General features: G+C 40.4%; 3 protein-coding genes across 4 annotated transcripts in view; 1 reads left to right on the plus strand and 2 right to left on the minus strand.

The window, feature by feature from the left end:
- The first annotated feature begins 4386 nt into the window (after positions 1–4386).
- On the plus strand, positions 4387–9893 carry LOC123506360 (probable methylmalonate-semialdehyde dehydrogenase [acylating], mitochondrial). The gene is made up of 11 exons (XM_045258400.1): positions 4387–4511; positions 5761–5895; positions 6100–6249; positions 6788–6866; positions 7086–7240; positions 7346–7558; positions 7686–7837; positions 8092–8368; positions 8612–8791; positions 9120–9218; positions 9442–9893. The coding sequence occupies exons 1-11, from the start codon at positions 4428–4430 to the stop codon at positions 9541–9543; spliced, it is 1626 nt and encodes a 541-aa protein (XP_045114335.1). The 5' UTR covers positions 4387–4427; the 3' UTR covers positions 9544–9893.
- Positions 9894–10341: 448 nt separating this feature from the next.
- Positions 10342–14109, minus strand: LOC123506361 (guanidinobutyrase-like). Its single transcript, XM_045258401.1, has 7 exons — positions 13888–14109; positions 12881–13067; positions 12622–12742; positions 11798–11998; positions 11443–11587; positions 10870–10964; positions 10342–10717 (listed from the first exon to the last, which is right to left on the minus strand). Exons 1-7 carry the CDS (start codon positions 14069–14071, stop codon positions 10616–10618), a joined length of 1035 nt encoding a protein of 344 aa, XP_045114336.1. The 5' UTR covers positions 14072–14109; the 3' UTR covers positions 10342–10615.
- An 8564-nt stretch (positions 14110–22673) lies between these two features.
- LOC123506362 (tripeptidyl-peptidase 2-like) overlaps positions 22674–25795 on the minus strand; it is a 39776-nt gene continuing 36654 nt past the window's right edge. For both annotated transcript variants that reach the window (XM_045258404.1, XM_045258403.1), the window contains exons 23-25: positions 25452–25681; positions 24013–24180; positions 22674–23752 (exon numbers count right to left, since the gene is read on the minus strand). In XM_045258404.1, the coding sequence (XP_045114339.1) occupies positions 23543–23752; positions 24013–24180; positions 25452–25681 (608 nt within the window). In that variant the 3' untranslated portion in view covers positions 22674–23542. The remainder of the gene's footprint in view (positions 23753–24012; positions 24181–25451; positions 25682–25795) is intronic.

Raw genomic sequence — 25795 nt, forward strand, 5'->3', positions numbered from 1 at the left:
TCCATTCATTTAACTATCTAATCAATATGAAGTCCACCATTCCTTTTCTTCATTTTCTTCATTATATCATAATCAACTAATGAAACGGTCTATATTTAGTCTCTCTCTCTCTCTCTCTCTCTCTCTCTCTCTCTCTCTCTCTCTCTCTCTCTCTCTCTCTCTCTCTCTCTCATGCAGGTGTTCGCTTGGTATACAATCGTTATAAAATGACAACAATACAACAATAGCCCGGAACGTGAGCGTGCATATGTATACTACGTCTATGTATGTGCGTATGTATGATTGTGTACATAGAGATCCGTGCAGCTTCATAATCTTCATGTATGGTTGTAGGTACACAGTAGAAGAGTGTTCGATCAGTAACGGACTCTCGCCCAATCGATGTGTCTGCAGCTGCTCTAATGATCTCCCTAAGCACGAGAGTTTATATACGTGCAGTGGAGTCAGTGACGAGAGAGAGAGAGAGAGAGAGAGAGAGAGAGAGAGAGAGAGAGAGAGAGAGAGAGAGAGAATTTCAGTTGACATCGATTAGAAAACACTTAGAAAGAACAGTGAAGCAGGTACCATACACACACACACACACACACACACACACACACACACACACACACTTTTAATGATAACATCGTTCAGTAAAAAAAAAACACACTAATTAGTTCATTTGCTTTGACAACCGTGCCTGTTAAGAAGCTGAGTCCATTACGTTCAACTCGGATGCAGCTGACAGGATGGGATGAGGTGGAAGCTACATAGATTTTCAGTAGGTCAAAGGCAAGGTGAGTCACGTTACTCTCTCTCTCTCTCTCTCTCTTTAAGCACTGAAAACTTGAAAAAAAAAAAGACCAAGTGTGGCGCTAATCCCTATAAGAAAGAGCTAAACGTATTATCCAGAATTAAAGATGTCTTGAAACTTTCTTTTTAATTCCTGCATTGGAAAACACGTCACGGCAAGTAGTGAGTGGGTGTGTGAAAGCTGACCACAGACTTCTTTTCCTATTTCTCTCAGTAACGCAACGAGAGAGAAATGCAGACAGGTAAGGTAAGGTGAGTGGGATGTGAGAGTGATGCTCCTTACTTAACGTGGTGTAATATTGCTAATTCAGACATAAGGAACCTTGAAATTTGCTATCCATCTGTCGTCTTAACTTGATATTCATATTTCCTTTTAGTTTTATCTAATCGTGTAAGGATCAACCACTAATGTTTTCGCCAGTTCGCTGAATTTTCTCTCGGGGACGTTTTCAAGAATTCCCTTCTGGCCAGACTAGAGTAGTGGGAGGAACCGGTGAGAAGCAAGAAGGCTCCGAGAAGGTGAGTCATCAAGCAGGGACCTGAAGCAGCGGAGGGAATCAGAGGAAGACACCGCTCACTCTAGTGCTCCCTTAGATTTCTTTCTCCCTTTGTATTAAGAGAGAGAGAGAGAGAGACAGGGGAGAGATAACACCTGACGTTGCAGCTCTGACAAGACTCGTTTGAACACAATGTAATCTCAATAAAGGTTGTACAGTATACTGCTGTTAAGTCCACAAGAGAGAGAGAGAGAGAGAGAGAGAGAGATGGTTGGGGGATGGAAGGGGAGGGTATAGAAAGAGTAAGACAAATAAAATAATTTCACACAGGGCATGGCCATTATTACTGCTCGTGATCGCTGCGATGTTATTTCTAAGGAAGACAATTACAGCTGGGCAGGATCAGTAGAAAGTGGTCTCATTCTCCCACTTCCGTAACTATTTTTTTTTTTTTTTTTGTATTTTATGTAGCCTCTCTCCACAATGTTCGACTCCGGCGCCACTGAACCTAGACGACTCTCTCACTCTCTCTTCTATACACTTTCCTGTCACACGGCGCCGCTCACACCTCCCGTAATTCATTCATGTATAGCTGTCATTTATTACCTTTCTCTGTCCTGTGCAGTCTCTTAATGGGAAAGGAAGGGTGATTGCATAATATGTCACTAGGAAAACAAAGAGACGCGGAGGGGTGTGTGGAGGAAGGGAAGCTAACGATATTTTACGAGGAAAAAGTATGAACGTTTAATGTATTATCATAATGACATATGTTATGCTATTTGATTATTTTTTCTTCGTTTCTCTTCTTTTCTTCATGTCTTTATTAACCCTTGCGTTACTAATGAGTTGCCATTTAATTCCCCCCCCCCGCTAATCGTGGCCTAACTAACAGTATACAGATTCATTTGGTCGCTTTGTATGATCATGACTAATCCCTAGCGGAGTCATTCGCTCTCATAACAACTGTCTATCGCATGCTTCCTCTTCCTTCAAACCGTCTGCCTCAACTGTCTTGATTTCATCTCCCTACCTAGAAGCCTTTGTTCTTCACCCATCCAACTTTTCTTTTTATCTATTGATTATTAATTGTGTTAAGTGAGCATTATTCCCCCCCATCTCTCTCTCTCTCTCTCTCTCTCTCTCTGGAAGCCCCACGTTGCATCAGTGTATTACCGACTATAGGCTGCTAGCGCCTGTCCGGAGCAGCAGAAGCCCTCTCTCTGTCGTGTCTCCCTTTGTCACTCGTAACTTCGTAAGCTCCCTTGCTCAGAATCATGACGCAACACACTGCTGGATGACCCAAGTATTAATTCCACTTGTTCTTGGTCCTCTATGCAACCTCTCCCGCACACACACACACACACGCAGAAAGTGGTGTATTGTACTCATTTACACATTACGTAAAACAAAAACAAAGAAACTAAATAAGATAAGATATATCAATAATATAAAAAAGAGAATGGGAAATAAATAAACAAACAGGAAATGGGATGCATTATGAAACGAGAGAGAGAGAGAGAGAGAGAGAGAGAGAGAGAGAGAGAGAGAGAGAGAGAGAGAGAGAGATGCTATTTCATGTAGTTAACTAGAAATCTTGTGTACGTAGATAATGTATTCCTATCAAACTATCTCTTGAATAATGAAAACACCTTTGAACACTTGAAAGACCCACATCTTGTTCAAAGCGATTAGATAATTCAGCCACGAAATGTTTGTATGAGTATTGTAGATAAAGTAGCTGAGAGTCATTGATGATGTAATGACTTGTACGATGATACTCTATCATCGTATCGTTTACCTCTACTACTGCATATACTATTGCCTACAGTTTGTACACTTGTAGCCACTTGTAGGTACACAACCCAGGAAATGTCTAACTTTGCTAATATCTAACTCAGTGGCCGTAACAGTTAGATTGGTGGTTGCAACACTATTTAACCAAGAAAGCGAATGAACATACTAGCAGTGAGGAGACAGGCACAGCATGAAAGGGGGCAAGATGTGACTGTGCATGCAGTGCTGCAGGTATCTGGCAGGGCGGGGCCGTCGTAACCTTGAATGTTAAATTGCCGTCAGCTTCACCACTTAGTCTATTGCCACGAACTTAACTCATATATATATATATATATATATATATATATATATATATATATATATATATATATATATATATATATATATATATATATATATATATATATATATATACACACACACACACACACCTTTGTGTAACCTTTGTATGTGTAGTATGTCATTTGCATATGAAAATGAATGAAAATTAATGAAATGTTCAATACAGTGTATAATGCAGTTCTGATGTGTGTATATTATTTTTCCTTTGGATGTACGATAATATTAGGCAAAATACGATAATTCTGGTGGTTCGGTACGACAATGTGGGCTAGAAAAGTTAACATCACTGGGATTAATGTTCTTTTATAACATAACGAGCTGATGAGGCAACGGCAATATACAGTCCATTCGTATTGTACAGCTTGGTGAGTACTGCAGACCGAATGATGCTGCATTAAAACCGATTAAGGCCTTGTCAGTTATCGGGACTGGAAGAAGTGTTAACTAAGGTGGTTTTATAACTTTAGATACAAGCCGGTGTCGTTATTACTGCATAGGTAATTTCAGTACTACAGCTTGACTATGGAAACACAAATTTGTGAAACTAAGATCTTGTGGATGCTGCATGAAAAGCAACGCATAGATGATGAGTAACAGTAAGAAGGAAGAAAGTGGTTTCAAGAAAGTGGTTTCATAAGTCATAACATATCAAGCCGGTGCCACTATCACTGTCCGTTTAACTTCTTGTACTTCATCACAGCTTGACTATGTGAATACATAAAATTATGCAAAAGGAAAACCACGGCCTTCTCAGTGATGAGGAGTAGTGATAAGAATGAAAGTAAAAATTAAAGTTGATTTACGTAACCCGGTGCCACCATCACTGAATACATTATCCTTATCTGCTTATATTTCACTACATTTTGAGTATGGGAGTACACACAACGATATTCCATAAAAAAAAAACAGTCTTGCTAGTGACGAGAAGCAATGAGAGGTGTGAATTAATATGGTTTTATAACATAACACGCCGGTGCCAGCCCCTCCCCCTCCTAACACCACATGAAGCAAGGCCACCACCACGCTCAGTCGTCAGTCGGGCCCACGCAGATCATCATGGCGTCTGCACTTCTCCGCTCATTGAAGGTACATGTTAGACATTATATACTCAATAACACTTCTTGCCACCTGCCACGAGGGTCAGGGGAGTGATGGTGACTGCTGTGACGTGGAGATCAGTAATGCAAATGTAATGACTGGAAATGCAATGAGGAACTGCATCCGTAGGGAGTTTGGATGCACGGTCTGGTATTTATTGGCGTTCTATTTCTGATTATGGGCGTTATCACGTGCCACCCTCAAGCATGGCATGACCACTAGGCCCTTGAAAGTGTTTGTTGGTGGTCACTGCAGTGGTATTGATGTGGGTTCGGGATGTAGGGCATTGTTGCTATGAGGTGGTGGTCCCCTCGCCCCCTTTCAAGGCTGCTTCCCCAGACACTTGTTCTCTGCAGTACCCCGCTCCTCTCGCTCCATTGGACGAAACTGCAGTGATACCCAATGCAAATATATATATATATATATATATATATATATATATATATATATATATATATATATATATATATATATATATATATTTATTTATTTTTTTTATTTAATCCGTGTAATTCAGCTATATGATGTTCGGTTAATGCTTGGTTAGAAAGAAAATGAATGGAATAGACTCCTTCAGGTTGCTAATGTATGCTCATTAAAGGCACCTTGAAAGATTAGATAAAAGTAGTTTTGGTGGGTTGACAGGGTTGTGTTCTCCCTTTAATTAGGCAGTATATGACTGTGTTTTTTAAATATTCCTACACAGGAGTGATATCAGTTCGTTTATAGATATTGGTTATAGTATTTTTATTGGCTTATTATTTTATTGTCACTCATGCAAGTTTTGTTCTGCAGAAATTGGATAGGTTATAGTGATTGAAAATTAATAATTGGTAATAAATCATGGACAAATTTTTTGTGTGTAAAGTTCATTTTGATAAAAGTGTTGTGCATTCTTTGAAGTGATCCAAGTGTAATGACCAATTTGTGAAAATGTCTCAACTCTGGTAACACTGTCAGACTATATACTGATGTACTGATAAGTGAGTACTGTATGTCCTGCCACCAACCAGAAACATCATGGCGAAATGAAGAGATACATTTGCAAGAATTTGGCTTATTAAGTAATTTTTATATTACTGTTGGCTTAAGTTATTTTTTTTGTGTTGCCATTAGCTCCTTAAGTAATTTTTACATTGCTATTTGGTTATTGAACAAATTATAGTACATGCTAATTTTGCATGATTACCTTGTGTTATTCTGTATTGTCCTTGTTCATTCTGCTGCCTTTCCTTAGGGGGCTCACACTCTCACCCCACTGTGGCGCAGCTACAGCTCTGCTGCTCCTGCCACAAAGCTCTACATCAATGGCAAGTTTGTAGAAAGTAAAACAAAGGAGTTCTTTGATGTCCACAACCCTGCTACAAATGAGGTAAGGCCACCCACAAAGCTTTTCAAATTTGACATTTTAATAAAAAATTTGCATAGAAAAAACAAAACATTCTATTTCAAATAAGATAAAATTTATAACATTGTTTAATTGTTCTAAATGGTCTCGGTATATTTGCATCCCCAAAACTACATAGGTGTTTGTACCTGTGTTGTGCAAGTGATGAAAATGGTGTTGTTGATCCAGGTGGTGACCCGAGTACCATTGGCGACTCAAGATGAGATGGAGGCGGCAGTGTCAGCTGCCCGGGAGGCCTTCACCACCTGGAGCCAGACGTCTGTCCTCACTCGCCAGCAGGTCATGTTCAAGTATCAGCAACTCATCAGGCAGAACATTGTAAGATTTTTTGATATTATAAATTTTAAAGTAACCTTATATCCAACATTTTGAGCTTTAGTTCTCCTGTCCCCAAAAGTTCAGATTCAACATCCTAAGATCATAGTCCTTGGCTATGAAATTATTGCATTTTAACTGAGATCTTAAAGATTTGTCTAAATGTCTACAAGGATTTCTTAACTTAAATTCTATCAAAGCCTTGAACACTGGTGATATTTGGTATGTGGTCATCAGACCTGTCCATTTGATGAAGAAAGTGTACAGTAGTAAGTGAGGTGGAGAGAGGGAGTGTGAGTAGCAGTGTGAGAATAAGGTGGATGGATGGAGTGAAACAGTGGGAGTAGATTGGTAAAACAGGAGTGGAATTTGTTGCACAGCTGGGGAAAGGAGAAAGGTATCCCATGAGGGATTAAATTGCCAGGCACAAGAAATCTCCCTTCATGTACAAGATCTAAGACATAGAATGAAGCTTTAGGTCTTTTGTCTCATTCTGTGTAAAATTTTGTTCCACATTATTTTTATAATTTTTATCTGTTAGCACGAATTGGCAAAGATCATCACTCTTGAGCAAGGAAAGACACTGGTGGATGCTGAAGGAGATGTCATGAGAGGCCTGCGTGAGTACCTGTTGTTATTCTTCATGTCGTTTTCTGTCAGCCATCAAGAAAATTCTCTCCCTTTAAACCAATAGTTTTTACTCTCACCATGAGGTTATTGATTTGTTAGTAACTAATAGAATTATATGCATATTGTCAGAATATTCTTTAATCATGATTTAGCTACAGAGTAAATGGTTTAAGTTAGTGGCAGGTTGTGATGGTAAGATGCCTCCCCAGAGGTGGTGGAGCACTGCTGCAGTATCACCAGTTTGCAACTTGGGGAGACCATGCCCAGCATCTCTAAGGACATGGATACACACTCGTATCGTGTTCCTCTTGGAGTGTGTGCTGGCATTGCTCCATTCAACTTCCCCGCTATGATTCCTCTCTGGGTATGGGCTGCACTTAAAAGTTGATTACTTATAAGACTTGCCTGACAAGGTATAAGACCTCCCCAATGTATTGTTAGAGTAGCCTGATGCCTGTTGCCTTTGCAGATGTTCCCTGTTGCTGTGGTGTGTGGCAACACCTACGTGTTCAAACCATCAGAACGGGTCCCTGGTGCAGCCATGTTGCTGATAGAGCTGCTGCAGGAAGCTGGCTGTCCTAGTGGGGTGGTGAATGTGATCCATGGTCAACACAAAGCTGTAAACTTTATCTGTGATGATCCACACATCAGGGCCATCTCCTTTGTGGGATCTGACCAAGCTGTGAGTATATCTAGTCTCATTCTTAAATGTTCCCTCATTCTTCACTGAATTTCCATAGTTTTGAAGGCTTATATCAAAATTTGCATTATAGTATTACCATCTTGAGTTGGCCGCATTACTTTCTCAGGGCAAGTATATCTACGAACGTGGCTCCATGAAGGGCAAGCGTGTGCAGTCAAACATGGGTGCCAAAAACCACGGGGTGATCATGCCAGATGCCAACAAGGAGACCACCCTCACCCAGCTAGTGGGAGCTGCCTTTGGTGCTGCAGGACAGAGGTGAGCTGTATGCCAGATAACTCTAAGCAGAATCCCAAAATTTTTTGCATTCAAGCTTGGGATTAATCTTTAGAAGTTTAGATCAATAACCAATCAGCACTGCTTGGATTTAAGTGTCTAAGCTTGGTAGCTTTTAATATGTAAAATTACTTTTATGTGATGCATACTTTGTCAGCAGTCTTAATGTATTTGTCACATAGTGTGCATTATGAAATGTGAAAAAAAAAGAGTATTTATGTTGGACATGTGTTCAGGTGTATGGCCTTGAGTACTGCCATCTTTGTTGGAGAATCTGCCAAGTGGTTGCCAGAGCTGGCAGAGCGCTCCAAGAATCTGAAGGTGAATGCTGGACACGAGGCTGGAGCAGACTTGGGACCAGTCATCTCCCCAGCTGCCAAGGACCGTATCTGTAGTCTGGTTCAGTCTGGCATTGACGAAGGTGCCACTTGCATGTTGGATGGAAGAAATCTCATTGTCCCCGGTTATGAACAAGGAAACTTTGTGGGACCAACCATCCTCACTGATGTTAAGGTCAGAATTTTATTAATGGACAGTGGATGATTGTTATTAATGTCTTATCTAATCTTGAGTTCTATACTATAGGGAAAAAAAAAATGCCCATTGAAGTGTGGAGATCTAACTTCACAAGCATAGTATACTGTGTAATCATTACAAACTACATCATTTAATTAAATATAGAACTAAGAAAGAGCATGCAGATATCACTCAGTATTGGTAAAAAATATGAAGTTGGTATGAACATTTCTCTTGCAGCCTCATATGCAATGCTACAAGGAGGAGATCTTTGGCCCTGTGCTGGTGGCTCTTACTGTGGATACTCTGGATGATGCCATCCGGGTGATCAATGAGAACCCATATGGCAATGGAACTGCAATCTTTACCACCAATGGAGCCACGGCTAGGAAGTTCACTTACACAGCTGATGCTGGCCAGGTCAGGTCTACTACTAGGCATGTTTTGTCTCACAGGCAGCTGATTTCTTAGCTCCTAATCTTATAGCAATTTTGATGAAAAGTGGTGAGTTATCTAATATTGATTGATTTAAAAATTTTCATTTTGTAATTAAATTTCATGTTATTCAATAATTGAGTGTTTTGGATGGAATTGCTGAAGGATGTTTTTTATCTTTTTTATTGATGACCATTTTCACTGGTAACTGGTTTAACAAAGTGAAGGAAATTGCTAGTTTTATATTGCATGTGGACAGTAAGTATTTCCTTCTGCGGTTTAGGCATTGATGATGTGTTCGTTGCTTCCTCAGGTGGGAATCAACGTGCCCATCCCTGTCCCTCTGCCCATGTTCTCCTTCACTGGCTCCCGGGGATCCTTCTTGGGGGATGCCAACTTCTATGGAAAGGCTGTAAGTTATGCAATATCTGCTTACCTTGGTTTGGATTACACAAGGGTTTTTAATGCTTCTCAGACAGAAGTAAAACATATTCAATAAAATTCCTTTTGCATTTTAAAGTCATAATGGGCCAACATCATCTGGCTTTATGATAACTAGGAAACCTTGTAAATGTAAGTGAAATATTTCATTTGTATTAAGAAATCAATTTTTTATTAATGATGCTCGTTGGCAGGGAATCAACTTCTACACGCAGCTGAAGACGGTAACACAGATGTGGCGAGAGACTGACGTCACACCCACACAGTCAGCAACAGCCATGCCAGTCATGCGCTGAACACACAAGTAATGGCAAGACAAGTTCCTTTGAGTAACAAATTGTGCATTATATAACTGGTTGTAAAATATATGTTCAGTAGCTAAATAGGACCTGTATTTAAGCTCTTATGGCCAAGATGTTTGTCCCATCAGTTAGCTGAGCTAATGTTTATCTTGAAGGTGGTATCTTCTAAAATACCCCAGAAAAAATAAATTGCTCCTTTCAGCTTTGTTTGGCAGACATTCCAGTTATGAAGAATAAAGTTGATTTAAGAATTATTAATTCATGATGCTAGAAGGGCATTTGTAAACTTAATTCTTCAGTTTGGCAGCTCTGTAAACAAATTTACAATACAGATTTTTGTATAACAATGCTATTATCTTTCCTATAACCACTCTTTATATTCCACATAGGTCAGGATTTAATGAAGTACTCAAGAAAAGAATAAAAAAAATTTGCCCGAATATCTCAGTAGATAGACCTAATAGCCTCCAAAATTGTTAAGACATTGCACCAATTTCCACATTATGATACCTTGGCAGTACACCTCTGTGGAATGAGAGGAATAGGAAGGACAAATCTTCCCTGACCCACCACAGGTACAGCTGGCTCCCTACTCAAAGTAGCCTTCCTACCCTTACATTAACCTAGAGCAATGTGTCAACCAAAGGACACTACTAGGTAAATATGACTGATCAGAACTTGTAGTATACTATATCTCCTGTCTCAGCCTCAATTCATGTCCACCTCCCCATCCCCACTCCCTTCTTGTTTCTACAGCTGGATCTATAATGTTTCCACAGCTGTATCTATATAATTGCCTTTAACTTTTAACTGCCACCTGGTGAGAGAGAGAGAAATGGCAAAGGCGGCATGAGAAGCATAGAGAGAGGCAGCTCAGCATTAGCCAGTGACAACTACCATGAAAAAAAGATGGCATCAGTTTTATTAGAATCATAGGTAGGAAAACTGTTTCCTCAAGTAGGGAATCAACTATACATGGCAAACAAATTCACTTTCTAGTGGTGTCAGCATACCTTTTTGCTAAATATATCTATAATATGGAGCCTGGATTGTTGCACTGGACATATCACTGAGGTGCCTTGACCCCAGGAAGAGAACAGAGCATCTCAAACAAGAGATTGGCTCCTGTGAGTGCCGTGGTGCCCTCAAAGTCGTATGGTGGAGCAACCTGGAAAAGTTTCTCATCATAATTTGTAGCCATCAACACTTTATCTGTTAAAATTCACCTAGTAACAAAAAGCTTAGAAAGCATCTCCCTAGTATTCACAGATCTTAACACACATTCCTTAAAATTACTCTGTACATCATGAACAGACTTGCCTCCACCAGGTCACAGCCTACAAGGTTGAGTCCAGCACAGCCCCGCACCACCTCCAGGGCCTGGATGGGTGTCAAGCCCCCTATTTCTGGAGTCCCTAACATGAAAAAAAAAATAATAAATAAATGTTTGATAGAATCAAAGTAATATTTCTTTATCTTTACTGGCAATAGCATAGTGGGAGAGGCAATTCAATGGTGTGAACTAGTTAGAGTAGTATGTTAAAACCTTGTGTTGGGGTCTGTTCACCTACATATAGCTGAGAAGCTCTTTATCTTGAAATCATATTGTAGCCTCACCAATAAATGAGCCATATCCTAGAGTTGTTTTTCTTTTCGCAAACAAGACAAAGCTGCTGATTGGGTGGTGATTACTCTTAGGTCATAATAAATTAAATGTCACATTGGCGTCATAAAAGGATGAGAAGTTAGGTATCTATCATGACACCTCGCTACCAGTACCTGTAAATAGGAGCTAAATTTTTGACTAGATTTACTCTTATTAATGCCTTTCATATCTGCGTACTATGTAGACAGATATATAACTATCTATGGTAAAGATAACGCTTAACACACCTGTTCCGGGACAGAAGCCAGGATCAATGGCGTCAATGTCGAAGGAGAGATAGACTGGCCTGTTCCCCATCAAGCACCTCACCTCCTCCATGAGGGGTGCCAGGGAGCGGTACCAGCACTCCTCCACAGGCACCACACGGAAACCCTGTACCCCGTCAGTGATCAGTGAGGGAGTTGGAAAAGGAAAGAACCAAGAAGAAATGTGTCTACTACAACTCTTTGATGAGAGGGAAAGGGGGAGAATATCTCAATATGTCAATACGACCCATTTATTCAAGCACACCTTTGAAGAGCACATAAAACAAAAAATAAAGTTTAGTGCCACATTGTTCTCACATCAGGTCAATCACCTCACCTGACTGATCTGCCAGGCGTGTCCCTCTGCGGCGTGGCTCGTACCCCGCAGGCCAATCTGCACTGTAGCGTGCGGTTCAATGAGCTGCTCCTCTACTGCCCGCCTGAACGGTGTACCGTGGGTGATCTTGGCGCCCAGCATGGTGTCCGACACGTCATTGTGGGCGTCCACGTGCACCAGACCCACGGGACCATAACGGGCCTGAATTTATTTATTTATTATTATTATTATTATTTTTAGTATAAATACAATTAATACATGATACATAATAACGATAAGCCGCCAACTGTACTTCACGGGATGCTACCGTAGCGCAGACACAGTGAAGAACCTCCAACACACAGCTCCACAGTGCCGAGCTGACAATAGCACCAAATCGTTCGAACCATTATTAAGAACTTGACACTCACTTATTTCTGCTCATACTTCAAAGTATTTGTTCTGACTTACCACTCAAAGTAGTAGGTACATACTACCGGTAGAATCTATACAACATACTATATTTAATAAAGTAAGTAGTCAAGAAAAAAAAAAAAAAAAGTTAATGTGTGTTTAATATCAAGGAAGCAGACTTAATTACCACGGAAGGCAAGGCGAAACGGTATCAAATCATGAATATCTTTAAAATGCATCGGAGGAATATAACCTACTAATAACCACGGACTGAGACTGACTGAAAAAGCGATGCACCGAGTTCTATAGGAATGAGAAGTTACATGAGAAAATCTACGAGAATGAATAAAACTGAAAATAGAACAGCTTTAAACCCATGTACTTTACGATGACCCAGCAGCCCCACCCTTCCCCGCGGGATGGTGGCTCACCTTGACGGCCTGCAAGATGGGGTAGGTGATGGTGTGGTCGCCGCCCATCGTGAGGGGGATGCAGCCGTCCTGGATCAGCTGAGCATACCGCTGCTGGATATCCTTACACGCATCCGGGAGACTAGGGAAGGAAATAAGCCAGGGATAGGAGCGACAGTATTATGATGTATATTGCCTGCATGCCGCTGTATAATATTTTAAAGCTGTTCCTTTCTTTTATCTTAGGTAAGAAGTACATTATTAGAACGCCTCCACTTACTTGTACATATTTAAGCTCACGTCCCCGACATCAGCCACATTGATACAGCTGTAAGGGTCGTGGCCCTTGGCGCTGTATGGCCGCAGCAGCACAGACTCGCACCTTATCTGCCGTGGTCCCAACCGTGTGCCGCTGCGGTTGGAGGTTCCAGTGTCCAGGGGCACGCCCACGAAACACGCATCAAGCCCTAAGAGGAGAGGAGAGCAGTTCAGTACCGCGTTCTACTCCTTTCATGGCAATGAACCTCTGCTTCGAGGCCAGATCTCGTGACTCATGGTTCACTCTTTTAAGTAAACTATCCTCTGGGAAATTTGGATCTTGTCTCTTGACTCTTCCCGTCTAAATGCAAACTACGTCTGGGCAAATTACGTTCCATTTATTTATTTTTTTTTTCTCCATTCGCCCAGTCCGACACATTCCACTCTTCATTTATGTCACTTTTCCACCTTTTCACATACCGATCTCCCTCGCTTTGTTTTTATCAATCATTCTCCAGCCATACAGAACCTGTCTCCCCTAAAAAGAATGGTACTCACACCCAGGTACCATGCCATTCTTCTGTACCATCCTATCACACTTAATTCTTCCCCCATTCGCTACTGCCTACAGTCCACTGATACACCTTTTTCTCACTAATCTTGTATTATCCATTTACATTAAATTTGCTTTATATCGTGGGGTTGCTTCACATACCTTTCCCTAAATAAATGTGCTCCACCTCATGACGTGTCCTCTCAACGCCTCTGTCACTGCATACCTGGGTGCATTCGGTGCCACGTATCCTTAATTGCTAATCTACTCTGCCGCACGTAATCACATCCTTACCATGCGTAACACTCGGCGCCGCCACTCTCTTCCACACTTCTCTCATCCTATCCACAGGTTCACGATGCTTATCTTTTCACTCTTCATCTTTTCACACTCATTTCACATACTTTCAGATTGAACACGGCACCACAAACCTTTAGAAACGCTACTGAAAATGTCCCTAATCACTACAAACAAACCCTTTGTGTCGCCTTGGACAGGCAGCCTCATAAAGGATGCGATGCCTCCAGGGCGTGGCATGTCATTGGAGGCGAGTGGTTTATTCAAGGGGCGCGAGGAGGCAGCGGAGGAGGCTGCGCGGGAGGCAGTAGCTAGGGAAGCCCAGAATCCATGCGAGAAGTTGACGAGACCTTGGCGCATCATGGTGTCGCTGTAGAGGCTAGACAGATACTGAGAGATACTGTCAGATATGATATACAGGTGACAGGCTCATTAACAAACAATACCTGTGTTTTATTACTCAGAATCCACTACAGCTCAATCACGTACCTTCTGTAATATCCTTTCTACCAATAAAATCGTGATATATATATCATATTTTTAAGGCTACGCTCAAACCTATATATGTCAAAACTTTCCACAGTATTATAAGTGTGTGTGTGTGTGTGTGTGTGTGTGTGTGTGTGTGTGTGTGTGTGTGTGTGTGTGTGTGTGTGTGTGTGTGTGTGTGTGTGTGTGTGTTCTCTCCCTGGTGAATCGTATCAGGAACATCGTGGATGATGCGAATCATAATCCTGTCACCGACACTCCCAGCATATCATTAGCCACTAACTGTAATCTCTCTATGTGCCTTCATAGACCTTGAAGAAGCACTTTTTTTTCTTTCGCTCGCAGATGGCAACAAGATAACTAGGCAAGGTCTGATTTCTTAAACTTAAACAAAGATGCACGATGTTTATTGTAGAGGTGATTATCTCCGATAATTACAATCTGCAAACTTCATTTATTGTAAGGCTGTCATGAAATGGCAATTTATACTTCATGAGAAACACCGTGGCTGAGGACCACTAGATGTCACAACCTTGATAAACTGACAGACTCGCTCAGGCAACAGAGTGGCACAGCAAAGTTGCCAGTTCATTCGGTGTGGTCTCTCCCAATGTCTTCCCGAAACCTGCTCTAAACCTAGGAAAGCGATCTGAGAAAACCGTCATTACCATTAAACTAGACTCATCAATAGTGTACTGCATAATACAGGATGCTCGTGACCTTCGTTTATAAAGCTTTACACGTATACATCGAAACATCAATAATTTTTTTTCCTACTTTACTTAAATCCGACTATATCATCATTACTATTTGTTTTTCAATTCTTGCCATTACAACCTTTTCTTCCTCCTTCATATGCTCCATCTTCTCTCACTCTTATCCCTTTACTCTTTTATCTCTTCCTCCCTCCCTCAGTTACCTAGTTAGGTACGAGAGCTAGGCAGGAACCGGTTCCAACCGTTCCGCTCTAACGGTTCCACATGAATATAGATGGTAGATACGCATGAGTTGCAAATCACAAATAGTATATATAGTATATATATATATATATATATATATATATATATATATATATATATATATATATATATATATATATATATATATATATATATATATATATATATATTTATATTATATAAGCACTATATATACTATTTGTGATTTGCAACTCATGCGTATCTACTATCTGTATTCATGTAGAATATATATATATATATATATATATATATATATATATATATATATATATATATATATATATATATATATATATATATATATTGGTGCACACCCAAACCACTTGAAATACTCAAAACTAATCCAAAACACACTCAAAACACTACGCAGCACCTCAAAATATCCTCAAATACACCTATAACTCACTAGAAACAGCCAGTATACACCAAAATTACCACAAACCACCAAAATACACACACTAACCACTTACAACACTGAAAACTAACCCAAAACATACTCATAAAACCAAGCAACACCAAAACACACACAACACCCTCTAGAAACATCACTATACGCCAAAATCACCCCCCCCACACACACCCAAACCATTTAAAACACTCAAAACTAACATAACCTATAGTCAAAATACCAAGCAACATCTCAAAATACACCAAACTCACTAGAAACACCCAATACAAACCAAAATCACACTCACACACCCAAACCAATATCATCCCTACCACACTAAAAAAACCATGTAACACCTCAGAATGCCCTCAAACACACCTAAAACTCACTAGTAACACCCAATATATACCTAAATCACCCCCCACACACATCCAAAAGACTCCACAAATCCACACAGCTTAAAACACTCAAAATTAACCCCAAAACAAACTCAAAACACCACGCAACCCCTCAAAATGCTCCTAAAACACACTCAAAACATGTAAATACTGAAACACATCTCAATCCACATACTCAAGAAATGTAAAATATACTTAAAAGGTATGAAACACACAGAAAACACAAAAGATGCAACAAAAATATACTCATAACACCCTGCAATACTACTGAACACACTTGAAACACCCCAATTATATATCCCAAGCCAAAAGTATGCATTATAAAGAACGTTGAGATTAAAAGGGACACTTATCTTGGCTCCTCCTATTCCGCCTCCATTTCTCATTTCTTCTTCATCCTCCTCCATTGTTTCTCTTTCTTCCTTCTATTGCTTTCATCTACACGCCTGAGCCTAGAAACACATCAAAACACTAGATGTTAGACAAAATATTGAGGAAATGGAGGGTGACTTAAGTATTGTGGCTTGGATACTCTTACTCTTCCTCCTCCCTTTCTCCTTCCTTCCTCCTTATCCTTCTTTATTTCTCCTTCTTCCACCTTCTGCTACCAAAATTTACACACTTGAATCTAGAAACACATGAAAACACGTATAAATCACTAGATATTAGGCAAAATATTGACGAACTAGGGTGTTAGAAAAGAGGCGCCAGCCCTGAGCTATGATGAGTCACCACCTGGGCTGTGGTCATCAGAGAGAACGGGAACGGGGTGACTTAGCTAAATTACGTAAATAATTTGATTTAAAAAATGACTTTTAGAAAAAACGAAGCCACGGCCGAATGCATGACATTTTATGACGTGATAAATATTTAAACTAATTTTCAAAATATCAAAATATCTCCAGCTCAACTAGTTTTAAAAAAATGTCTAAATTAATTACGTTAAAAGTATAAAACATTTTCAACAATAACTTTCCTAAAACGTCCTGGAAAGTCAAGCCATTTTCACTTGGCGAGTATTTTACCACATTTCACGGAGTCTGAGCTATCTTTTAAGGCATTCTACAGCGAGTTAGACCGAGAAGCAGAAACGTGAGCAAATAAAATAAAGAAAAATAAGACTTTTGTTCAACAGCACCAAACACCATTTCAAAGTCCACATATTTCTCTCAATAGATTGATTTCACACTTAAAAGAGCATAGACGATTCTTTGATACCATAAAGGCTCACTTATAGCTTCAAATAAAAATCTCAAAATGGGAAATTGAAATTTTTGACCGTTAAAAAGCCTTTAACATACGCCATAAAACACCACTAAACGCTACATATTTACCCAATACAGGCGCGAAAACACTTCAAACACAACGAAACATTTATAGAAACCATAAAAACATACCATGGAAGCGTAATATTACCGTTAGGAAATATTTGAAAAAAGTATTTGACTCCACAGGCTGCCGGAGGGAGGGTGATGGCTGGGGGACTACGGGGGAAGGCGGCCCGGAGGCAACACCGGGAACAGCGGTGGCAGACATCCATTTGTTGTCTTGATCATCTCACTAAGCCCAAATTAACCCATATAGGAAACTTTTGACCATGGATTATGAAATGGTAGACTGGTGGCTGCATTCTGACATATGTTTGGCTTCTGGTAAGTGAAGGAAGCAAATATCAGCTGTTAATACTGACGCCTTAATTGCTCTTTTTAATAGACGTTATACATATCACCTATTAATATTTGCATACTGTTTTGACTCTCACATGTAAAGGAAACCTAAAAAATAAGTGAATGGTCTTATAAATACCTTTAATTGATGAAGATAAGGCAGTGTGGAGGGTTGTGGCGAAGGCTTGTACTGCTTGTCTTGCCGCTTGGTGCTGGTGCTAATTGGTGCTGCTTGAAAACTCTCGATAATACAACAACACTTCACTTCATTTCACGTGTGTGTGTGTGTGTGTGTGTGTGTGTGTGTGTGTGTGTGTGTGTGTGTAGACATGTTTTGAGTGTGTTTACAAGTGTTTTCGGTATATAAGAGTGTTTATGGTTGTGTGTGGGGTGTGTATGGGTCAGCATAGCCCACCGCCACCACCACTGTTACCACCACTCCCACCACAAGAGCACTACTGCCGTTTAAACCAGTAGCAGAAGGTATGTCAGTGAAGGCACTACGTGTGTATAATAATATGAATGTCTGTGATAACTATCTATCACTAAATCTATTATCAATGAGATACTATACTAGTAAAATTATCACATAATGATTTACTGGTTATAGTGACATCTTTCTCTTCGTTATCCTGTTCAGCTTTGGTTATTAATTGTCAAAGCAGTATATATAAAACTTTATCTAGTTGTAAAGCGAGTGTTGGTAGCTCCTGCGGGACAAGAAACGAGGTGCTTAAAAGGCAGACTATTTCATTTCTCTCAGCGGTCGATAGACTGATGATTTACCTGACTGAGACCAATTAATCAGAGAGTTGTGAGTTATGTGTATATATATATTTATCTTGCACTCTAAATATTTCAACAATATTGTGTATATAAATAAAAGTATGAAAGTGTGTATGATTTCAGTCTTGCGTTATCTGTGAATGCATTCCCTATTCATGTGTATGTGTAATACGTAGTGATGCTACGTAGCCACCCTGAATACTTATGAGTTATCCCTTCCTCCCCCATGCCCTGACAAAGGACAATAGTTTTGAGATAAGAGTAGGATCCCTGCGTGAATGAAGCGTGTATGAGAACTTGAGTGTGTATATAATGTTGATATTTAAAAATAAACAAAGAAATAATAATTAAATTAATGAAAATAAATAAACAAATAAATAAAAATAATTATTCATAGAAATCCAAGACAGTTTAAATCTTGGATGAATAAATAAATCAAGAAAAAATAAACTAATACCCATGCTAGGGTGATGAAAAAAAAAAAAAAAAAGTCATGAGCTAAGCCTGCCGAACTGAGAGTGGGACCCGCGACCGTCATTCTCATGATTAAAAAAAAAATAAAAAAAATAAATAAATAAATAATTTGCCTACACACATAATTCATTGTTTGCTGATTATACAATAACCTTTTCTAGCGAATTATAACGTTTTTTTTTTCCAGGCACCAAGGATTTTTCTAGAACATTGTGTTAAAGGTGTCTATATCGAGATAATACCTAAATTTGCGGTATAAGACAATTTTTTTTTTATCACATTTAAATCCACTAAAACAATGGCATCGAAGCAAAATAGGACAGCTCAAGCATGTATATTATTGAAGGAATCCTGTGTGAGATAAGAGTATATCATTAGCTAAACCATGCATCCATTTACATTCACTGTCATTCATTATCCATAACAGATTATAAGTCTCTTAGGACCGGGAGTCAGTACTTTGTATTCTAAAATCATCCCAGCCAGTAACCTAGATGAATCCTGGGACACTACACCCTTCCCTGGTAACCATCAAGCAGCGCGCTGGGGATTCTGACTCTGGTATTCACTAGCCGTGCTCTACTAATTCCCCCGAGAAAACCATTTCGGAACCGGTTCCACGGGCTGATAAATACCAGTCTCGGAACCGCCAGCGCGCTTGGTATTCATGAAGCAGTGCGCTGGCGGTTCTGAGACTCTGTTAGGTATGTATTCCGTATTCACCAGCCGCGCTCTACCGATTTAAAGGCGGTGTCACACTAGCACTTTTTCCGTCGTTTTTCAGAAAATCGACAATATTTTGGCTGCGGCCTGTCACACACAAACAATGTTTTGTCGTCACTTTCCGTCGTCACTTCCCGCCAACACAGTGTAAACATAAACAAGGAGGCCACGCTGCGGCAAAGATACGCTGTTCTGAACGTAATACTGTGTATTACGAAACTTAGACGAGCTAAACAAGCCAAAAAGCGTGCATAGATGCGTTCATGGTTAGTGGTAAAACCAATGCACGTAGAAGCAGGTTGAGGAGACGCAGCAAGTCTTGTGGTCTTGGTCTTGGTATGTAAATAAAGGCGGAAAATTTGCAGACGGAAACGATCCCTATCCTCTGACAAATTCATGCGGAACGTTGAAAAATCGACGGAAATCGCATTAATCGACAGAAAAAGTGTTAGTGTGACACCACCTTAACGCAAAACCGGTTCCTTGAATACTTGCGTTTACGGTTCCTACCCACCACTACAGTAGGTGCTCAGTTGTTAATATTTGTCTGCTTTATTAATCTACTTTTTATTATACTATTTATACTTATTCCCTTTTCTTATATCACTATTTCTAATAATTAATTTATCTTACTGTTGCAACTACTACTATTATTATTCATTACTATGGCAATGATGAACTATTTATTTTTTTTATGCATGAGAGGAAACTGGCCAAGGGCCAAAAACACACACACACACACACACATATATATATATATATATATATATATATATATATATATATATATATATATATATATATATATATATATATATATATATATATATATATACACACTTAACCCTCGGCTATCGCGCCCAATTGGGGCCGAAATAGCCGCGCTATAGCTGAAAACGCGATAGCCGAATTGAACAACTAATGGTGAAAATTGTTATTGGTACCGCAACCACAAATTTTACTCCTAATATCCCTCATTTTTACTTCTTTTTAAATTACTGTATAATCCATTGGTACCAATTAAAACATGTCAAGGTTATAACATAAAAAAAATTACATCAGCTCATTGTATTTACTAGAGATGTACCGATGCATCGGTATCGGTATCGGAATCGGCGGTATCGGCCCATTTTTTGGGTATCGGTATCGGCTTATTTTATGCCGATACTTACGATACCTAAAAGGAATTTACTACTTAGTGATATATTCGATATAAGATATTGATTACTGAGTAATTTACCTTTGCAAATGGCTTCAAAAAGCTTCTAGAATTGCTCCTATTTCACAAACGTTCTCAGAAGGACTTACAGCATCCCCCAAAACAAAGCCTCCCATCTGATAACGATCGCCGTCCACCAACTCATCCTGGTGTCCAGTGCAGTAATCACTATAAGTAGTAGTATCGGTATCGGTGGTATCGGTATCGATAGTAGTATCGGTATCTGCCCAATTAGGTGGTATCGGTATCGGAATCGGCCAAAATTCTGGTATCGGTTTTGGCCAATGAGCGCTCAGATACCTCATGACGTCATGGCTGGGCGCGCGATAGCAGGCATCTGAGGTCGCGATAATGAAATTTTAGCAGCTTTTCATGGGTGCGTGATAGCAATAAAACGCGATAGCTGAAGTCGCGATAGCCGAGGGTTGACTGTATATATATATATATATATATATATATATATATATATATATATATATATATATATATATATATATATATATATATATATATATATATAAGGTCCATTAGATTGCCAGTTACCTTAAAGAGGATAACAGTTAGCCAGAAGACAGGGACAAATGTCTTGAAGCTTATTGATCACAGGCCATCCATCAAACAGTTGCAATAAAACAGGAAAACCTAATGTCTGTCATTGTTGATCAATTAATAATTGCCAGTAGCCTTACCAAACCTTGCTCTCATAACATCCACTTCTTTCTTATTTTTTCTTTTTCATTTCTACTTCCCATTCTTAATCATTCTTGCCATTCTAACCTTTTCTTTCTCATTCATATTTTCCGCTTTCATTTTCAATCCTTTATTTCTTGATCTTTTCCTTTCTCCTTATTCTTATTCTGCTTGAGTTGACAAGATTGCAATGAGTTGGTTTTCTTCCTGTGTTTCCATTTTATTAATCCTTGTTATGGTGTGCACATCTAGTCACAGATGGTTGAGGATCCACCTTTTATTACAGGACGTTATGTACAGGGGCTGAAAACAGGACCAATACTTAATGAACATGATATAAATAAGGATTGGTGTACTGTACATCAACAGTATGTACTGCATGCAATCACTGCTAGTTCTTTTGTTGGCCGCCTGCACCTCTTCTTCTTCTTAGGTGCTAGAGAGTGACAATTCCGTGTGTGTGTGTGTGTGTGTGTGTGTGTGTGTGTGTGTGTGTGTGTGTGTGTGTGTGTGTGTGTGTGTGTGTGTGTGTGTGTGTGTGTGTGTGTGTGTGTGTGTAATTCACTGTTTGATCTGCTGCAGTCTCTGACGAGACAGCCAGACGTTACCCTACGGAACGAGCTCAGAGCTCATTGTTTCCGATCTTCGGATAGGCCTGAGACCAGGCACACACCACACACCGGGACAACAAGGTCACAACTCCTCGATTTACATCCCGTACCTACTCACTGCTAGGTGAACAGGGCTACGTGAAAGGAGACACACCAAATATCTCCACCCGGCCGGGGAATCGAACCCCGGTCATCTGGCTTGTGAAGCCAGCGCTCTAACCACTGAGCTACCGGACCGTGTGTGTGTGTGTGTGTGTGTGCACGCACATGTGTTCGTAAGCTTTCTTTAAACAACTAGCAAAATAAATATCTCAGTAATATCCAAATGATTAAAAACCTATGCATGTACATATACATGTGTGTGTGGGTGTGTGTGGGTGTGTGTGTGTGTGTGTGTGTGTGTGTGTGTGTGTGTGTGTGTGTGTGAGAGAGAGAGAGAGAGAGAGAGAGAGAGAGAGAGAGAGAGAGAGAGAGAGAGAGAGAGAGAGAGAGAGAGAGAGAGAGAGAGAGAGAGAGAGAGAGAGAGAGAGAGAGAGAGAGAGAGAGAGAGAGAGAGAGAGAGAGAGAGAGAGAGAGAGAGAGAGAGAGAGAGAGAGAGAGATTCCATACAGGAAAAACAAAGTAACAAAAGAAACCATGGTCAGTGCTCTTCCAGTAGGTAACAGCACTGACCACACAAGCATTGTGGTTGCCCCCGCCAAATAGACCAGCAGGCACAAGGAGCAGCAGCCTTCACTCTGTGCCTCTCTGATCATAAAACATGAATTCTAATACACAGTATTAGAGGCGCTTCTAATAACACATATGAGGAGGGAAATTGAGTGCAATCCTGAACAGCTCAGAGAGAAAAATCTAGGCCACAAGGACCAGGATAAGCAGAGGCTGAGCCAAACCACAGCCAGCCTCCACCACTATGCAGATTCAGCACCAAAGGATCTGCACGTGCCTGGCAGTGCTCCCTCTCTGTCCCCACTGAGTAACATGTGAAGAGATAACAGTGGTCAAGGATGTAACATGAAAATATGTAAACAATAACAAAGAAAATGGTGATTCAGTGCAATCATTGAAGGAAATGAAAAGACAGGAAAGATAAGATATAAACTATGTGGCATAAAAAGGCCTGCAAGCTGAATCACCATTCTAAATGCACCAGAAATGGGCCTTGGTAGCATTCAGTGAGTCAACAACTGAATGAGAAGGACAAATATCAACAAAAAACTCAACAACAATAATATACCAGATCAAATGTAGGCTTCACAAAAGGAGCAATGCCAGGGTGACTTAGTAAAGAGTGGATGCATCACTGGGTGCGACTTAAATTTCTCTTACGACTACAATACATATTTAATGGACCAATTTCAAAACCAGAGTGGCTGGAGCAAAGCTGTGTTCATGTCCATGGGCACTCTTTAGAATGGTGCATAGTTGGTGCGGAAACGCAGTGGGTGGGAACTGGTAATGAGGGAGGAGATATGTGTCCAGCCCAAGCGACTGTATGCCTCTGTCAGCTTGGCCTCATTCTCACGAGTCCACTTCTCCTCACACTGACGGGAAATTAGGCGCAGTGCAAGACCATCAAACTTGCGAACTCTGTAGTAGCTGATGAAGAACCCACTGACCTGAAGAGGATTGGTTTGTTAGATACAATGGCTTCCAACACAAGTCATCACTTCTGCCCAACATCCATAGTTAGGTCAAGCATTTTTAGTTCATTGTGTTAATGTTCCCCCCCGCCCTGTACATTTTCAGTGTAATTTTTTACATTGCCAAACTAATAAACCATATATTATTATTATTATTATTATTAACAAACACTGTAGCAAGATGACATACTGAATCAGAAGCCTCATCATTCTCCTTGAAGGCTCGTATAACATACCTTAGAGTCAGTTGGCTCTACAAACTTCATGATATCAGAAGCAATAGTGTCCAGCTGCTCAAGAACATCTGGTGCTGCTTCTGAAGGTGAGGCTGAGAGCACATCAGCACAGATGGCAGATCCTTGACGGGAGAGAGCCTCCAGCAGGGTGTTGCGCTGCTTATCCATCTGAAGGGGAAAAAGACACCCAGAGTCAGGCTACTGTATCTCTAAAGGATCACTTTACTGCTTTTTGTCATGGACTATATTGGACGAAAAAATTAAGACACAACTTTTCTTAACCCTTAACGTGCGGTGATCGTTTCAGAACGATTATAGCGTTACGTGCGGAGAGGCAGGGATCGTTCTGGGAATAATGATTTTTCCACGCTAAACGTTTGAATCTCTCCCCCCACTATTGTTCCTGGGGCATCTTTTCTTGCTCGCCTCCTTGAGCCTTGAGACATGTTCTCTCACAATAGATCATCTTTTCCCATTTCAAGGCGACATCTGGCAACCCCCGTGACCCGGAGGGAGGAAATGGTACTCCGAGTGATGTTATGTCAGTGTTACTTGGGAATGACATTGAGGACAGTGATGAAAATGAAGACAGTGATTTCTTTATTAAGACAGAAGAAAGTGAATACTCCAGTAGTGATTCTGATAGTGATCTGGGAGACAGAGACCAACCCTCACAAAGACGTTCATAAACCTCCTCACATACTTCCCACGAGTAATGCGCTGGTGTGTCTCACCCATGGTTGCCTCTACAGGACTGTGCTTGTCAGCCAAGTCACGTGAATCCCATTACTAATAAGAGTTGCCAGATTCCAATTATTGTAGAAATCCACAATACTTGTAATGTGTGGTTTCTATTTCTTTTCCTGTTTTGCACATCATTTCATATATCTGAGTTCACATTTTCTTGACATGAAAGTGCAAAAGTTCCTACCTTTACATCAAATTCAAATGCCCGAAACGAGAGAGAGAGAGAGAGAGAGAGAGAGAGAGAGAGAGAGAGAGAGAGAGAGAGAGAGAGAGAGAGAGAGAGAGAGAGAGAGAGAGAGAGAGAGAGAGAGAGAGAGAGAGAGAGAGAGAGAGAGAGAGAGAGAGAGAGGTGTTATCGGAGCTTGGGGGGATTTTTCTTAGCGGCGGGTTCTGCCATGGGGTTCGGGGAGAATTTTTGATATGCAATAACTTTGCTCTCAGAGGTCATAACATGTTGAAAACTACATTGTTGTACTCAGAATAACACAAAGAAATATGATTTTATAAGGAAAAAATATTTTTAGCATTTTTGATAGGTGTGATTTTTCCCTGCTGTAACAGACAGAAAGTAAATCAACCCCCGGTACTTTAAGGGTTAAGAAAGGAGCAACAGAGGAATACCAGCAGTAACAGACACACTGGCACAGAACAGTTTAACCTCAAGTGGCCTCCCAAGAGGTCCTGAGATTCACCTGTGTCTTGTACTTGGCAGCATCAGATCGAGTGTCAGTTTTGGTGCCGTAGAAGGCCAGCAGAGGTGATGTGTCCACTGCTGACACAATCTTGGTGGCCTGGGCAATGACAGCAGCCCTGTTCTGTGCACCACCAGCATCTAGGGCCTGGAGGCGGGCCAGCTGGGCAGCCAGGTGGTCTGGGTGGGCTGACATCACCTCCTTGTACAGCTGTTCCCCATTTTCATTGTCTGGAGATGGAGTGTAGGAGTGATCTTACTGCCTGGTATTGTTTACTTCTTTTTACACAGTATCCTGATTGGCTTCATCTCACTTGTTTACTACCAGATTCTTTGCACAAATTA

The sequence above is a fragment of the Portunus trituberculatus genome, chromosome 19 (assembly GCF_017591435.1).
Source record: "Portunus trituberculatus isolate SZX2019 chromosome 19, ASM1759143v1, whole genome shotgun sequence".
In the NCBI taxonomy this organism is placed as follows: Eukaryota; Metazoa; Arthropoda; class Malacostraca; order Decapoda; family Portunidae; genus Portunus; species Portunus trituberculatus.

Excerpts from the sequence above, each read along its gene's own strand:
- LOC123506360 (XM_045258400.1), top strand. The coding sequence starts at position 4,428 with ATGAAGCAAGGCCACCACCACGCTCAGTCGTCAGTCGGGCCCACGCAG. Across the intron at positions 4,512-5,760 it reads CACTTCTCCGCTCATTGAAG|GGGGCTCACACTCTCACCCC; the intron begins GTACATGTTAGA and ends GCCTTTCCTTAG. Across the intron at positions 8,369-8,611 it reads CCATCCTCACTGATGTTAAG|CCTCATATGCAATGCTACAA; the intron begins GTCAGAATTTTA and ends TTTCTCTTGCAG.
- LOC123506361 (XM_045258401.1), bottom strand. The coding sequence starts at position 14,071 with ATGATGCGCCAAGGTCTCGTCAACTTCTCGCATGGATTCTGGGCTTCC. Across the intron at positions 10,965-11,442 it reads TGGCTTCTGTCCCGGAACAG|GGACTCCAGAAATAGGGGGC; the intron begins GTGTGTTAAGCG and ends TTTTCATGTTAG. Across the intron at positions 10,718-10,869 it reads TAGGCTGTGACCTGGTGGAG|GTTGCTCCACCATACGACTT; the intron begins GCAAGTCTGTTC and ends AAACTTTTCCAG.